At 34.1% G+C, this 19,297-nt stretch overlaps 1 protein-coding gene across 1 annotated transcript in view; it reads right to left on the reverse strand.

Moving 5' to 3' along the window:
• LOC144444241 (uncharacterized) overlaps nt 1-17,947 on the reverse strand; it is a 35,556-nt gene extending 17,609 nt beyond the window's left edge. The window contains exons 1-2 of the mRNA XM_078133655.1: nt 17,703-17,947; nt 192-245 (exon numbers count right to left, since the gene is read on the reverse strand). Coding sequence (XP_077989781.1) covers nt 192-245; nt 17,703-17,742 — 94 coding nt within the window. The 5' untranslated portion in view covers nt 17,743-17,947. The remainder of the gene's footprint in view (nt 1-191; nt 246-17,702) is intronic.
• Between the last annotated feature and the right edge of the window lie 1,350 nt (nt 17,948-19,297).

The following is a 19,297-nucleotide window of genomic DNA, read 5'->3' on the forward strand; positions in this document are numbered from 1 at the left end:
ACATAAGTATGTATACTCTCTTTTCATACACACATGTCCTGTCCATACACATATGTATTTTGTTGTTGTGAAAACACTGAAACACTACACCTTTGTGCATACATGTTACATGTAAGTCTTTCATCAACTGAATTTTTTTCTGGTAAAGCTGACCAGCATCAATGGGTCATTGTGATTGAAAAACAGCTTACCTGATTTAGCATCACCTTTATTCTTCAATAGCCCTTTGGCTTCTTCCCGCTTGTCTGTGAAAAAGAAGAAGAAAGAACAAATAAATACAATGTAAAACTAATGAGGGTTTGCTGGCATAGAAAGACATTGTACACAGGTACATGTTCTCCTTGGGTTTTAACAGTGCTCAGCTATCAACAATTTGCACCCAGCTTATGATAATTTCTACCCTGTTATCATTGCTCATGTACCCAGCTTCAATATCACTTTCCCCTTTCAATTTTCTTCATTCATATTGCTCTCTTAAAACAGTTATTATTTACCTCAGTAACTATTCTGTTCACCCAAACACCCTACCTCTGATTTACCTCAGTAATTATTCTGTTCACCCAAACACCCTACCTCTGTGTTTTACCCCACAATATCTAATGCTCATACTGTAGTTGTGCGCATACATCTTGTTGTTATATCGTTTCCCTTGGCTTTGACCAAGAAGGCTATAACCACATGTACCTGTCACACATGCTTTGTCATCACATTTTGACATCCTCCCATGATTTTGATCGATGGAGTCTGATGTACACTGAGGTAAATGTATGTGTATATACATGTACATGTACAACTATATGTAACTCATGAATTTGACTTGCACTCTATACAGTACAGTAATACACATATACATTTGTATTTGGTGTATGTTCTTGACTTGACATATCATTATGGATCACTACATACATGTACATGTACAATGTACCTTGTTTTTCTGTATTCTCTCGTTTTTGCTAATACTCTGTGTCTGCACCAAGAGCTCTTTGGAGGACAGGTGCATTATAAATTCACTTTATTATTATTATTATTTGTACATTTTCATTGAATCTTCATTTCAAGTGTGTAGTGCCTCTATTTTCCACTGATCTTTGAATGCATGCATGTACATTTGTACATGTAAAACTCGGGGAGTCACTAAAATGAGCTACAATGTACTCTCTATAAGAATTGCATTTTATGAATAATAGCTTTAAATTTGAGTTACAGATCAGTTGCCACAGATAAATAAAATTCAAAGCACATTAAAATTTACAGTACTATACATGTACCCTGTATTTCCCTCTAGTCTGATGTAATATTATTAAGACAATCAAAAATTCATTTTAATGATTACATATTCTGTTATATGTACATGTATGCAAATGTACAATTATTTTGTACAATTATAATTTATAAGAAAATCATAGAATGGTTTGGGTTTTTTTTGTCTGAAACTGTCAATCTATTATTGTTATATGCAAATCTCGCCACAAATTCTTGGAACTGAGGCTATACGTGTACATTATGTATATATGTATGCAAAGTAGTTCTTGGAATAATCTTACTGAAAATCACTTACAGCCTCAGGACTCAATTTAATGTCTATGCTTGGTTGTCTGATTTTAGCCAAGTGAACTGTATTATATATATAGCTCAAATCTTCTATTGATTTCCATTGGTAGGGAAGGCCATAGTCTCCAAAAGACAAATTTGAACTTTTATCATGTTTAAAACTAGAATAAAATGTCTTTTTTCCATTGCATCATTTGAGTTTATTTCATTTTTCAAGAAATATATTATATCTTAACTAAGATTTAAAATTACACATTAATTGTAAATCTATAAGTGCGTATTTTAGGCCACTAAAAATGACAGAAAACATTATTTCTTTCAATGGCATTGGTCCTAACAAACTACCACACATATAGATTTGGTAGTCCAGGTAATATGATAGTGCACAGAGTGTACATATTTAATGGTCAGATCATAGGGACTTGGAATTAACCATATTTGTTTATACAAATTTTCATATTTTATTTTTTGGTTAATGTTTACTTTCTTTCTTTTTTCAATAAATATTTGTTTTTGGCTCACCATGAGAATAGTCTTTTCTAGGGAAGAGAGGTATTTATGGAACATGATTAAAAATTCAGGGCACTACATGTAGGTTGGGTTTTTCCGACTTGCTGCTCACATACATGTACAGCGAGATAACCGAGCTCAATAATATGTATGCTTATAGTAAATTTGTGTATGAGATACATGTATATCCCACTAATGATAATCTAGTCCAAAGTACACTACACAACAAGTGAAGTGAGTACAAGTACACATATGTAGGTTAAATTCCACATGACTTTACATGTATGCCAGATTTATTACTGGGGTTTCCCATCACACCTTTGATTAAACATGCAAGTATATATAGGGAACCAAGAGTTTTCCATTAAGAAAACAATCCCATCCACAGTTACAATTCACAAGTGTTTGTTTCCACTTCTCAGCAATGCTTCACACACAATATTTATTTGCACTCTATCTATTACAGGGCAAACCCTCCTGATACTTGATTGCTAGTCACAAGTTATGGCAAGGTCATGACCTGTATTGTACTGAGCTCATACCCACAATGCACTTGCACTTGGCACCATTTCAAAATATGATATACCGTTCTTATGTACAGCTCACTGCATGATGGTGTTTGTGTAAATTTTGATGACAGAAACTTCAAAACTACACTGTACGATTGTTTGTACAGAATGACTACCTACATGTATACATGTATTTACAAATGTAGTTATATATTTATATCAACCCCTTTTCTTAAAATTTTAAATAAATATACACATGCAAACAGGATGTGCTGGGATATATGTATGTATGTATGTATGTATGTATGTATGTATGTATGTATGTGTGTGTGTGTGTGTGTGTGTGTGTGTTTGTGTGTGTGTATGTATGTATGTAAGCATGTATGTATGTGTATGTAAAACTTTCGCCATTATAAAAAAAATTCAACCACTTGGTGACAACCCAAACTCACATCCCTCTACTTATTTTGTACAAAATTATTTCCTTGAATGTTTTCTTTGACAAAGAATCCTTCTGTTTACCCTTACAGTTGATTTCCAGTCATAATTCTATATAGCTTCCAGGTAATCCTGCCACCATTGTACAAGTTGTAATGTAATTTGGTATAATTCTGTTAACAGACTACTACAGGTAATACTTTATTCAAATACACAGTTACACATGATGCACACTTTGAATGACCAAAAGAAATCTATTCCTACTTTTCAGTTTCATTTATATCCAATGAATACAGTGTTTTCTCTCGAATAAATGAGTTGCCAATGGAGATAATTATGTAGATGTCACTGATGTACACAAATGCACATCAGACATTGAGGAGGCACAGGTGTAGTTCAGATATGAAAGGTGTTTTTTTTTATTATATTTATTTCATATAAATAATTACATGATACATGAAGCATGACACAGAGAGATTATACAACTACTGACATCGGACTGTAGACAAAAAGAACATGTTACAAACAGGGAAAGTAACAAACGAATTGGATTAATAACACTTGGCTCAGGGTGTTGGAACAACACTAACTTGTATTAATACCCTTTATCTGTCATAATGTTGACACATTGTTTGACATGTACGGGATTAGCAGTCCTCTACCGGAGCTAATGTTAAAGTTTGTGTAGCGGGTTATAACCAACTCCTTGTCTGAGTTGCTGCTGAAGTCTTATCAGTATTGGATAGTGTAAGACAAAGGGGGATTTAGAAGGTGTGCCATTAGGTTGACCTTTGTAGTTCAAGTAAAACCAGTCCAGCAAAGTCAAAAACCATATGCCAGCACATGGAAATATAGGGGAAGCCTCCATGGTCTCAAGAATGAAATATTTGAAAGCCATATCAGGGCTTGTGAATGTTGTATGTGGCTTATTTGTTTCGCTGTGAACACTGCATGCTGTGTGTGTCCCCATCCGAATGTGAACACTTTCATCTCAGTATTATCATCACCTAGCCTGGCAAAGTTGGTAGGGAGGGTCTATGCAAGGGGTGAGACAGTGTGTACTTTATCTTAATCTAGTCTAGCAAGGGTGAGATGGACTAATCCTGCTATCCTGTGAACTTGTCAGGCATAAGTACAATAGACACGGGTGGAAAGATAAACAACGCGGCTCCGCCTTGTTGTTTATCTTTCCACAGGTGTTTATTGTATACTTACACATCATGGTTTGATAAGAAGTTTTTATGGCCTCTTTATGTGCACATTAAATGCCCAGGGGACTTGAAATTGTTTTTGAATGTGAACTATTACATAAAAAGGCCATAAAATTGTTCTTATCAAATGATGGAAGTCTCTATACTTCCAAGATGCTGTGCCAAGTATTACATGTACATGTACTAATCCAATTCAGTTGTTTACTTTCCGTGTTTGTTACAGGTTCTGTGTGTCCACGGTCTGATGTTGGCAGTTGTACGATTTCTTCCCCAGTGGAAAAAAAAAACAACAACAGACAGAAATTTCACTATGCTTATAGCACAAATGAACCTCAGTTAAGTTGTGTTAAAAAAAAACCATCATATCCTTTTCATTTCATTTCATTTCAAGCCAATGCAGCATTCCTACTACTATCCGATACAATGGTTGGCCTAGTGTAAATGTATGTCATCTAGAAATGGAATGCCAGAACTGAAATATTCCCTAGATACTTTTGCCAGTAGCCTATATCTTGTATGACTTCTGGACGAACAGAGCCTATTACAAATGGGGAAAGTAAACAACTGAATTGGATTCATTAATAACACTTGACACAGCATGTTGGAAGTACAGAGACTTGTATTTCATTCAATAAGAACAGTTTTGTGGCCACTTTACAATCACAAACAAACTTCCAGTTCCCTTGGCATTTCATGTACACATAAAGAGACAATAATTTGCTGTTCTTATCAAACCATGGTGTGTAATACAAATCTCTGCTGTTCTAACATGCTAAGCCAAGTGTTATTAATCTAATTCATTTGTTTACTTTCCCTGTTTATAACAGGTTCCATTTCTCCATGGTCTGATGTCAGCAGTTGTATTTCTGTTTGTTAACATAATACATGTATGTATGTGTTACTAGTACTAGTACATGTATAGTGTAATTTGCTATGTACACACCAATTATGACTGACAGTGTCTCACTAAGTGATGGGTTGCCACAGGTGATGATGTCGCCATGTGGCAACCAATCACAATGCATCAGCAGCTATGTCATCTGATCAACTGCATGTGGTGGTACAAAAATAGTGCATTATTAATAGCACATGATACGACTGCCATATTTGGTAATGCAGTTCAAGGAAAGCCCTCTGCAATCAGAGCTGAAAGGGTGTCACCAGTTCAGTGTGGTTTGTTTACTTTCTGTGAAAATACGTGCAACAGAAATAAATCGCCTTATTTCCTGTATTTAGTTTCAAAATTTTTACATGAAATGTGTATATCTTCCATATGGGTGAGATGAAATCGTTTAAAATAGTTTCCTTCGTGGAGATACAATATAAATTTACACAGATCGTAAACCATGCACTACGAAAACTGCACAGAACATGGAGGATATAGAGTTGGCAAATTGCCAATGTTGCCAGGCAAGTGTGTGACCTTTGACACACAGCAGTGGTATACAGCGGAATCCAGTGAACTTTGCTACTTGGCTAAGCAGAGAAAAGAATCAACAAAGTACCAAGTCTGCAAGGACATAGAGGTAGCCTTTATCATAATTGACAGGTGTATTTAGCTACCTGCAGATGTATGTAAATACCATGGGAACAGTACTTACTGAGAACACATTTTGAAAATGTCAAAGTTGGATCGTATTTCAGTTCTCCTACCCAACACATGGTCACTGTTCCTACTTCAATAATTACATGTACACTCAGGGGGAGTGCCTTCAGGGGGAGTGCCTTCAGGGGGAGTCAACCTTCATTTGTAATTCCAAATCAGTTAACCTACATGTACAAAAATTTAAACTATGGAGATATAATATATTCCCCAGACTTAAACCAAAGGAATGTTTCAATTATTTGTAATTACTAATGAAATAAATATTTTCGTATTTCCATAATATCCACATTTTATTACAATATGTGTGCCAGGAGGAAGAGTTGACCCATTTTTGTTATTCCATGTCACTGTTTAAGCTTAAAGATATATAAAACTAAGGCCTAGAAAAAAATAAATTGTTTGGTTCTGGTTACCCGACCCCCACCTAAATTTTCACTGCCAACCTTAAACTTTTAATGTATTCAAGAAAAAAATAATAAAATCACGAAAATTGTGAAGTGTCACCAGAAATAGATTCGGCAACTGACATCAACTAAAAAAAGATAATATAAAACTGTTCTTCCAATCTGTAATGGCTGTATATCTGATAAGAAGAAATAAACAGCACAGAGACCATTTTGCAAAACAATGGAAAACCTGAACTAGACACTCACACATGAAAAAAATATCATAAAATAAAATAAAAAATCTACCTACCACACCTATTCTAAAATTGAGTGTAATCGGAACCACACAATTTTTTTATTAGGCCTAATTAAAGTTTAAAATGTACAGATATAATGTTCTCTTCAGATTGAAATTAAAGGAATGTTTTAATAATTAAATTATGTAATCAATAAAATATTCATATAAATATCTATGTCTATGTCTAATTAACATGTACCTTTACAAGTTGCACTAGCTGTAACTGAAATGGTTTTTAAAACAGTTTTCTTAGATATAATGACTTAATACTATCAACTCATCTGTGTGTAAATATATTTAAGTAGCAGTACACATAATATGGTGCAATACATGTATATCCTATCAAATTGATTTTTGGGTCCACACCCAAAAAATCAGCACCCAAGTGAATCACGATTTCAACTTATTACTCTACTACTGATAGATAACATAGCTCTCTAATTGACATGTACCATGTCTAATTATTGGTAATTTAACAATTTTCAGTGAATATATAGTTGGAAGTCTGACTAAAAAAAATAACACCCCCTGTTACAGGCTCAGCAAGTACAGGTTTAGAGGGCGAGAGTGACCTATATTTATAAAACCTTAACTTTTTTTTAAATTTGAAGATCTCGTTTTCTTCAGAATTTAATTAAAGAAATATTTAATTAATTAGTTTATTAAATATCCATTCTCAGAGTTCCCACATTTAATTATGTAAAATAATGTATTGTTTGTCTGTGTCTTGAGAGAAAGTTGACCACATTATTGTTACTTATAAAAAAATTAAGTAAGAAAGAATGTTTTCTAGTTGAAATTACAGGAAAATGTGCATCATAATCAGTCAATTAAATATTCATTTTCGTCGTTCTTTAACTTTGTGCCTTAAGGGAAAGGACTCCGAAACTTGCAATTCAATTATTATCATTTGCAAATTAAAACTACTACAGGCTTAAAATGTAAAGATATAATATTCTCTATAGATTGAAATTACAGAAATGTTAATGATCTAGTGACTCCTAATAACAAAGGCCCCTTAGGTCATTCATATTTTCCTTGGTTGATAGAAGAAAATTATTGAGGAATAACATCTAATTATAAGTATGTATTGATTAATTTGAATGTTCATTTCCTAATATCCATAGTTAATTATACATTACCATACCCTCATCCTATACTGCTGTATACAGGTACATGCACATGTATTCTATATATATGTAAATGATGCATATATCAAAACAATCATGTACATTTTGAATAAAAACTTAAATTAGCATATTTGAGACAATTTACACTTTGGTCATAATCAGTTTTATTATATAGCAATCCCAAACACATAAATTTGTCTTTATTCAACCATGGAGAATACAAGGAACCTAGGGGGTCTTGTCACTTCGAGTCAAGTAACCTAGGGGGCCTTATCACGTCAAGTAAAATCCAACAAGAAATATAAACTGTAAGGTTTTGAATTTTTTGCAATGGGAATATCATATTAAAACAAGTATTTAACTTAAGGAAAAATTGGGAAGACTGATGGCAAATTAGAATGTTTTGACTCATACTTTGAGCACCACAGAATGATTGTACATGTAGATGTAGACATGTGTTGTCATGACATAGAAGGACCATAGAATAAATCCTATATTTTATGTTTGAATGTATTGACCTTGGCTTCTGTGTGGTGTAATTGTATTTATTTTTAAATACATGTACTTACTGTCTGTCTGTCTGGAATATTCACAAAGTAACTGTGGTTATAAGCTAATGTACTATAAGTAGAGAGGAATCACCCACCCACCCCTACCCCCACTCTGATACTGATCACATTTCATGACAAACACTTTACAAGAACCAGGGAATAAATCCCATATTTTCTGTCTAATCATGTACAACTTTGCTTTCTTATGTCACTCAGGTACTGATCAAATATTGCTTTCTGTGTTTGCTGGACAATCTGTGGCATACAGTTATTCATCCTTTCCCTGGTCCCACCCATGAACGCCTCCACACTAAGTCATTGACACAAGTATTAGTGGCACACATACACACACACACACACACACACACACAACTAAAAGGACAGTCACTCTAACTTGCAAACTGAGAACTACAAATGAGAATAAATTCATTCACCTATTGATCAAATCTTTGGTGTACATGTAGAATACTGAAAGCATTAGTCACACAGTATGACACATTTATTCAACAATACAGCATTAGTGTAAACTATAATGTACATGTACACGTATCCTTGAAAATATCAAATAGGTAAGTAAATCATTGTAGAGAGAATATTCTGATATCACGATCAAAGCATCACAAGTAGTCTAGAAACTGCACATGGTGGAGTTGATTTTCTACAATGTATGATCTCTCTAAGTGTAACAACGTATAGTCAAATTGATACAGTCTACCAAGAAACTGAAGAGCATTAATAATTTGGAAAGTTTTCAGTAAACAAGAACTGAAAACACATCTTTTTAAAACAGCCATTATGAACATTATTTGTATATGTCGCAAAACAAAGTGATGTGCATATGATACATGTATGTCACCTTTGTGCCGGGTTTGAAAGAAAGAGAATATTGCATGTCTGAGAAATGACGTATTACAGATGACTGGATGGACGGACAGAGCCCATTGTAATAACCCCCCTCCCTTCAGGGGGACTAGATTGTAATAACCCCCACCACACACACCTTCCTTCAGGGGGACAACATTGTAATACAACCCCAATCCCCCTTCAGGTGGTCTACATTGTAATGAATGTTTAACATAATGTACATGTACATTTTTGTACAGTGCAATCAGAACACAAAATGCACACAACTGAAACACCTACGTTCACACACCAAAATACAAATGTATTCTTTCATTGATTTATACAACAACATATATGCATACATACACCACGCCTACACACTCCCATAAATTTTACAAGTCTTTGACTATGACCAGTCAACCACCTCCTTACTTTCACTTTAAGTTTATCGACACATGAAAGTAGAAAGGCAAAGCACATAAATTGTGTCACAGCGTTTCATTTCAAAAGTTAAAGGAATACACAAAAAGCATCATTAGCACTGACATTGGTATATAAATATGTACCTATGGATACAAGTTAACCTACTGAATTTTTTCATTAAATTTTTGTGCATTTTTTTTCTACAGTGGTGGATTCTTCAGCTAAAAATAATATCTAAAATAAAAATACTTACGAAATGGGGTTTCTGTTACACCATACATCATTACATGTATCTACAATTAGTGAAAATCAAAGATCACTAGCACTGGAAATTATCTAGCAAATATGAACTCTTCCCTCCACCCCTCGAAATTTAGATTTTGTACATACATGTGCAAATGTACAACACTGCATGATTACATTTTAGTAAAAAGTTGTTGGAACATCTGTCATCCATGACCAGTCTGGTAGTGGTGAGATAAAATATTGTATGTATAAAAGAAATTTCCATCATAAAAACTATTTTGGGTTCATATATCTGAATGACCTGAAATGTGACCTGACCTGACCTGACCTCAGTTTCTAAAGAATGTCACATGACAACAAAGTATTATTATACTGTTAAGTAGCTAGTTCCTGGTTCAATCAATGTGTTGCGAACTTCCTAAAGTAAACACTACAGGTTGGTATTCATATTTAGCATAATTGTAATCATTTTTTTTTTAATCAAAGAGTAGAAGAACACACCTCTCGATTACATGGTCTGGGAGAAACCATTCTACAATTTGGTGAAATCATGGGGAGGAACTAGACTGAAATCTTAACCTGGGAGAAACCATTATAATTAGGTGAAATGAACTCCCGATTTGATGAGAAGCAGTAATAGCATAGTATGATTACAAAGGCAAAATAAGAAGCCATGGGCTGAATTTATTTAAAAGCGACACATTCTTGCAAACCACAGCTGTTATTTCTTCCGTGACACTGCAAAATCACGATGTGTCATGGATGGTGCTGTAAAAGAGGTTGTGGTTTGCAGTGAAGTCACATCATAATGGATTATTTTACTGTTCTGAGCATGTCACTTAAGGGTCTACCAACCAAGTATTTATCAAACCTCAATATAATCCACCTGTGTTCGTACTAAGATCAGTGAACCCTCCGGTAACTGTGGAGGAAAAATTGGTAAAATTTGACTATGACATTCAGAAGTGGACTATGACATTCAGAAGTGAATTGACCTGACTATGACTTTCAGAAGTGATTTGACCTGACTATGACATTCAGAAGTGAATTGACCTGACTATGACATTCAGAAGTGAACTGACTATGACATTCAGAAGTGAACTGATTACAGGATATGTCATTTCCTGCATACCTATCATCATGTATACAAATAGTTCTTAATACAGTAACTCTAGTCTATAATGGTAGGCAGTTGTCCTTTAATGGAGTTCTTGATCGCACATTTTTTCAGTTACAAAAAAAATGTAGGTGGAAACTAAAAAAAACATCACAAGATTGCAATTTTAGTGAATAAGAAACGAAAGACATATCAGTCAGACAGCTGCTTGGCAACCATAAGCTTTCCTGTCTTTAAAAAAAATACATAGGAAATTTAACAAACATTTATTTGAACCTAAATTCAATATTTGAGTCATCAAAGTAGAATGAAGAATGGTACATGGATAGTTATCATCTTATAGTCATATTAGTGAGTAAAATGCATAGAAACTGCAATATCAGTGTCTCTGCCTTGGCTTGAACTTTTTTTTTCAAAATTGATTTCAAGGTTTCTACTGACAACTTGTAATGTATATACATGTATAAGTATTATATTTCACAGGTTTCAGGTGTAAACAACATGTACATGTACCTTGTCATGTTAACACATTTACTACTAGTGTGTCTCTAATTATTCTTTAAAGGTATTATAACGCTGACAGTACCCAGAAAAAAACAACACATTGTACTCAGTTAGACAGGGAAAGCTGTCATATTCTTAAATTCTGCTGGATTAATAGTTGGGTGGTTACGTCGTCGTAGTAACTAGCCTTGCAATCAAAGTCAACTGATAAATTAGGTGAAATACAAGCAAGTATCTGCAATGAAAACATCTACCATTCAGCCTAAATAAGATTTAAACAACATTTTTTCAAATCAATAACAAAAGGACAAAACATACATAAATGTATCACTTACATGTACAGTTTACTATGCAAATCAGACAGTTGGGGGGGGGGGGGGGTTTATAGCTATTTTATGTCAGTCTATCCCTTTCTATTTCTTGTTATGAAATCATTTAATTGTTAGTTGACAACCTAATATATTGACATCCCTGAAAGAACTAACCAAGGCTCTATGGAATCACACAATTATTGGTATTTTCTGAAAAATATTCACCAGCACATGCAATGCACATCATTAAGATACTGTTTCCATGTACATTCTTCTCTGTGCTAACATGATAAACATGTGATTTCATATCTACATATTTCTAATAACACCAAGTCAATGAAATAAATATATAATATTACTTGATGGCCAAGGCTGTCAGTGTGCCCTCTTACTTTGACCCTCAGTCTTGGCCAACTTGATGCACCATGTACATGTATTCAGTACCTTATCCTTTATGGGGTACTTGTAAGGAACAAGAAAACCCAATTTCTATCTTTGTTGACCCTTAGCCTTGGCTAACTTGATGCACCATGTATTCAGCACCCTATCCTTTACTATGGGGTGACTTGTAAGTTGTAAGGTACAAGAAAACCCAATTTCTATCTTTGTTGACCCTCAGTCTAGGCTAACGTGATGCACTATGTATTCAGTCAGTGTTTTATTTAAGGGTGGTAAGTAGGTAAAATCTACCGGGGTTCCCACATCATTTTACCGGGGTTCCCCACCTAAACTATGATACGTTGCATGGGAAGCACTACCAGTTTTACCTCTTTCCCCCTTTCTGTTACCGGGGTTCCCAAACCTTAGCAAAAACACTGTCAGTACCTTATCCTTTACTATGGGGTGAGACTTGTAGGTACAAGAAAACCCAATTTCTATCTTTGTTGACACTCGACAAAAGATTTTTGATAATTAGTAGAATGTAGACTGGACCCAGCTGTTTGGTAATTAATATGCCAAATACTGTCTACATGAGGCTTTTAATCACACCATCAACAATTTAGACATGTGAGAAATATTTATTTATCTAATTTTGTATATATATCCTGTCTTAAAAAATAGACATGTAAGCCAGAGGACCGGATGTGGCTCTTTGCATACTGAACTAAGCACTGTATTTAATTTGGTAAGTCTATAGTGGACACTTTAATAAACAAACAAACAAACAAACAAACAAACAAACAAACAACAACAACAACACGTGATATGAAAATACAACATTTCATTCTGAGTACATAATTGTATGATATGAGTTCACAAGATAATCAAATACACATTCTACATGTATCAAATAAGTGAATATAAAACATGCAAGTTTGCACCACTGGACTGTTGTAATGAAAACTGTAAACAGCATGATTTTGGCAACAAGCACAATTTTGTCAGCAGAAATGAAAATACAAATATTTGTCATTCTTGAAAAAACACGAAGCTTCTTCTTCTTCTTTTTTTTTTACATCTTTTACATTACAAATTATGTGATAGTGTCCTGTCTAGTCTAGTCTAGTGTAACTAATCAAATCAAATTCATATTTATTTCATCAGCCATTATCGTTCTACCACTGTTTGTACCACTGACACTATCATACATTTTGTATTTAGTAGCTGAAATTTTGAAATAAAATGTTTCAAATATTCTCAATTTTTTGGTTTTATATATATATATATATATATATATATATATATATATATATATATATATATATATATATATATATATATATATATATATATATATATATATATATATATATATATATATATATATATATATATCTTTTATTGTATGTGGTACATTGTACATATGGGCCAATTATTTTATTTTAAATAGATTGAACATGCCATAAACACAATTTTTGCACAAACCACTTTCATATAAAAAAAAAACTATGATAACTGTGAATTGACAATGTAGCAAAATGAAAGTGACTCATTTTATTTCTTGAATAATATATAAATGCTGCTACATGTAGGAGTGTATTGAAAAGAGGTGTAGAAAGTGTACAAATGTAGGTAAAACAACTAACTACGAGACTCTTAGCGGACTCTTTTATGTATGTTTCTCCTATGTTTGGTACAAAACGTAGGTAAAACAGCTTTCCATGTGACTCCTAGAGAAAATCCTTTTATGTACATAATGTATATGTATGTTTCTGTGTTTGGGACATGTAAAAAATATAGGTGAAATAGTTCTCTGCATGGCCCCTATAGGACTCTTTTGCATAGTGTGTACTAGTATGTTTCTACTACGTTAGGTACAAAAAGTAATAGGAATAGCAGCTCTAGACGAGACTCTTAGAGGACTGTTTTACCTTTACTATACACCTTTGCATCAACTAATAAGTTCAATACTGTACTTACAGTACATTTATGCAATTACATGTTTGTTATTCATGTCAAATTTACTTTTATGCATTTTAGAATTTTATTTCAGAGGCAATATGGAAATTAATGATGACATTTCTAGTTTATTTACAATAGGATGTGTACCATATGTTGGTTTTATTTACTGGAACTACATGTAGAATGAGTCATTTTACAGTGAGAATATTCATTTATAATTCAGACAGCATTATTCCTGACGTAAAAATGGAAAAATCTAGTCACAGAAATCTACATGTAATAATTAATTAAGTTTCGATAATTGTATTCATACTTCATATAATTAAATTACAAACACTTGGTACCTGTTAGCTTAAAAATGCTATTGTAAAGTGTACTAGATGGTTTTCATTTGGATTAGAATCCATTATCACAAGCTACTCGTGAACAAATTTTATCATGGGAAATCTCTGTACTTGGGTGTCAGTCTGTCATTGTACAAAGTGTTGTTTAATATAATTTTAGGTGTTTCCATTTATCTTGTATTGTATCTGTTGTTTTTGCTGGTTGTCTTTTATTTCTATGTATATTTGTTTTGGGGTCCACGTATATAGGTGTTTGTCACCTGTGTGGATTGCCTGACTTTTGTCAAAGTTAAATAAATAAAAAAAATTATCAATTTAGACATCTGAGTGGTCACTTTTGTTCATCTCTGTGGCATCTTTAATACTGAGTTTATCAAAGCTGTCTTGGCTAATAACATGATAAATTACATCATGTGACTAAACGACCTTTGACCTCGCCAACTTGTGTGATTGTGAGAGTTCAAGTATGTGCAGAAACACCACTAAATGATGATATGTGTGAATCATCAATCATTATGATGTATTACATAGTGATCAAGAAACATTCAAATTTGCATTGGATGATGTTTGATTAAAACTGTCTGTCGACTGCCACACCATATTGATCAAGTCAATTGACAAGTGTACATGTAGCTTGTCAGTCCATAGATATGTAACTGTGGTATTTCTTTTGAAGCAATGTTCTTTTGCATACGATAATCCCTTTAGTGATAAGGGTAAACTTAGACGTCCAGTCGCCAGGAAAATCTGGTGGAGGGTCTATGGTCGGTCACACCTTTCTCATGGTCCTTATATCATTGGTATTCGATCTTTAGCAGCTGTTATGATCAGGGCTTGAAATTAACTTTTCTTTGGTAGTCCTAGTAGGCTACCAACCATTATTAAAATACTTTGATGTCTGTATATATTCCATCCTTTAAATCATCAAATAATCAGTGGTAGCCTGAATGGGCTACCAGCTGCAAATTATGGTAGCCCCATGACAAGATTTCTTCGACACAGGATAATTTTGAGTCCTGGACTGAGACACCTACATTTTGTATGAATCAGGTCGATTGACAAGTATAGGTGTAGCTGGTCGGTCACACCTTTCTCATGGTTCTTGTATCAATTTGGCATTCGACCTGTAGAAGCTGTTATAATAGACCATGGAAGTATTACTCACTATATATATAATATAATACTGCTCTAATACTTCCATGGACGAGTCTAGAGCGTGTGAAAAAATGTCCTGAGAAAGAATACAGATGGTGAATCTTATTTATTTGCAAACAGTAAAAAGAAAGTGAGCAACAGAGCCAAAGTGACAACCTTGACTTTGAAGAAACCATAAGTTAACAAGGCTCGACTTATTGAGGTTTCCCTGTACTAAAACATAGTTCATAATCCCACTATGAGATTGTATTATTCTCCCAATAAATTTTATCTCATTGAAATTTGACAGTAAAAAATATCTAATTTTAATAATATTGAAAACTTGATAGTTAAAATTTACAACCGATTAATATTGTGTATACGAAAAAAATTTGATAAAATTCAATCTTGTGTTTATCTTGAAAAATTACGAAATGAATTGTGCAGCAAATTACTGTTGTATCTGTGAACTGCAAACATCAAGCAATGATAAAATGATAATGAGCCAGTATGGGAAATGTGTTATTGCTAGCGAGTGATGTTGTTCTTAAATTTACATTTCAGAAACATAGTAAAATAATTTACAACATATATTCTAGATTGATTTTCAACTGCAAAACTGACTTCAGATTTCGGATACATTGTTGTAACTGAATGGTTTTTTATTTTTTCTTCTACAGCACATTTATGTTCAAGTCATGAGTAGCCTTCTACAGGAATGAATCATCCTAACTCAGAAAAATAGTCGCAACAGTAATCCATAACTGTTTGCATGTGCCACCCATATTTATCACTTTTATCTCTGCGAGGTCATCAAATTCTTTCAAAGTTTCACTTTTCTCTTAACTCCAGGGTTCCAAGAATTTGGGGTTTTTTATATGATGTTTTGTTTTTTAAATCTAAGCCAGGTAAAAAAATCACTTTTGAAGCCTTCCTCAAAATGATTTGTACAGGCGACATAATTTTTATAGGCAGCTTATTTTTGTGACGGAAATATTTCTACAAAGACATTTTGGAATTTAGGGTGAAAGTCTGCAGCTCTCCGGTCGGTATGCTAAGAATTTGTTTCAGTTATGTGAAGATGGGATTCCCCAGTGGAAGTTAGTGGGTGGAGTCAAAAATGACATTTGATTGACAGTACAGGAAATTAAATATTTGACCTTGAAAGCATTTGTAGGGTTTCCATTGTCCACAGAAGGTAGACTTGTGGAACTGGTTACACAACAGATATAGCGAGAAACAGTTATTATTTTGTTTATACGTGATTAACTCGGTCAACAAATACAAATACTGTCGTGTAAAAGACATAATTGATCAATAATTCTGACAAGTAACATGGTACAACATGTCGAACGTGAACGCCGTAACATTTGCATATCTTCCGAACAATGGGACGTGTACTTCGTCTCTAAAACATGCCAATGTTATTTTTGGTCACCATCTTTGATACCCGACACAAAACACTCTTTTTCGATTTCATATTATAAGCTAACTTCCTTTGGGTGGATGACTAATGTACAGAACACGCACAGGGTGCATGTCAACAAACAAAATAGCTAGGCGTTGCACACAAGGCGGCAGCAGCTAGCTAGCAGCGTAACATCAACGAGTATCGCCGTGGATTTCAACATTTTCACCCGCGATGCGTTATGAATATATCAATTCTAATTTTACTCAAATATTCATACACATTGTCATGATCATTCAAATGGAACTTCTACGATCAAATTCGGTAGAAACGTTTCACTTAGCGAAACAAAAATAAAAATTATCAACGTCAACATGTCCCTCAATTACTACCCTCGCCTCCCACCATTGATATGCAAAATGGTACGCTCCACATGGCTTTTTATAAAAAGGCTTTCCCGATTCCGCCAACGAATTTCCTTCGGTGATTTCCCAAATAAACATGATTTTCGGCAAAAATATCGCACAAAAGTAACACGTGGTAAAGGCAACAAAAGCCAAATAGCATACACATGCAATATTTGATTGAAGGGGGCGGTTCATTTCCGTAAAATTTCCGAAATCTGTTAGATATAAAACTGTGAATATATAATGAGGGAACCCCAACGACACACGATGAGGTGTTCCCCCAAATTTCCTCTTGTTTTAGTACCAATTCTATTGACGACCGTAGATTACTCCCATCCTAAAATACCTAAAATCAATGATATTACACTGCATTGTCATGTTTAAACTAAGACCTTGCATGAAAAACATTGAAAATAAGAGAAAAATGCTCACCTTCTAGACGCGTAGGTTTGGATTGTTTTCGACGTGGCATAGCTACAAACGGCGCTCTACTCACTGGGAATTCCCCAACAAAATGCGAAATTTTCTACAAATTTTCGCAACGACACTGATGTCGTTTAAAAACTTGACATCTTAGTTATCCTTTAGTGATACTCTGGTCACCTTTGGTCGTTCCTATGGGTGGAATTCGGCAGGTTTTAGTGAAGACAAAACCCCATAGATTGTAATGACGTCAGTTGGCACTCATACCACGCCCCAGACCGAGGCTAGACGGATATCCCGGTCACCATCACTAGGTCTGTAACATATATCATTCCGCCACCTTGGGATACCCCTTCAAAACAACATTTAGTTTGAGAAATTCTCGCATTCTTTCTTTGCGGAAATATATTTTTTCTTTGTAAAAATAGAAGTAAAAAAACATCTCTATAAAAAGTTCGCAAGCAGTACCATTAATGTGAAATATCATAATCAAAATATTTATATGAAAGGAAATAAAAATAATTATAATCAAACTCAGTATGAAATATCTTTTAGATATTATCAGCTTCCTGATTTTAATCGTATTGCAAATGATATGAAAGGCTGCCTTCGCTTTGTAAAGAAGTTCAAAATATCATTTGAACTTTGTTAAATCGACACTTCTTGTCTAAAGAATATATTATTCTATCGAGAAAAGTGGGATTTGAATAATAAATTTCGATTATTTTTGATTATCAATGTCTGGTTGTAAAATGTAAATACGAGGAGTTTGTTGTGTCGTCATCGAATTCTTCCATGACAACTGCACTATTTTTCTCATTGCGCTTTCGCGGGTGCGCATGTATACAATCTAGGGCATCTTGTTATGTAAATTAATCAGCGAATTTGTAAATGACCTGTCACGACCTTCTGATAGTCGACCGCGCAGCTCCTGCACACAGAGCAGTAAACAAAGCAAAGTCTCACGAGTTCTAACAAAAGCGTTGAGTCATTGCCAGAAGTGATCATTTATGAGTGCTTACCTTCGATGGACCGCATCAACACTGGGGAGACGTTTTTAAATGAAATAGTTGGAGTAAAAAAGCGACGTGACGATATGGTAGTAAAACTACAAACAGGCTTCCACAGGCATGTTATAAATAACTAATGATGATTTAGGCTTATAAAATATAATACCTAGCCTAGTGAGTCCTATACGGTATCATTACGATTTACACCTCCACTCACTTTTTTTACTGAGTTATATTTAGAAACCATGTTGGCACCCAGACTACCTATTACCACATATGTATATGTGTGTATGTAGATTGATCTACTGCCCCCTGTTACTATCATCATGGCCATGCTCATGGTAAAAACCCCAGGTAAGATTTAATTAGGCATAACAAGGACCAAGACAACTGCTCATAGCAACGCCGCGGTTCTGCACAAAATACATTTAAGGTAAAATAATTACACTTAACTTAAGAATATATATATAATGTATGTACATATAGAGAGATAGATAGACAGACGCACATGCATACATACATGCATACATACATACATACATACATACATACATACATACATACATACATACATACATACATACATACATACAT

The sequence above is a fragment of the Glandiceps talaboti genome, chromosome 13 (genome assembly GCF_964340395.1).
Source record: "Glandiceps talaboti chromosome 13, keGlaTala1.1, whole genome shotgun sequence".
NCBI lineage: Eukaryota > Metazoa > Hemichordata > Enteropneusta > Spengelidae > Glandiceps > Glandiceps talaboti.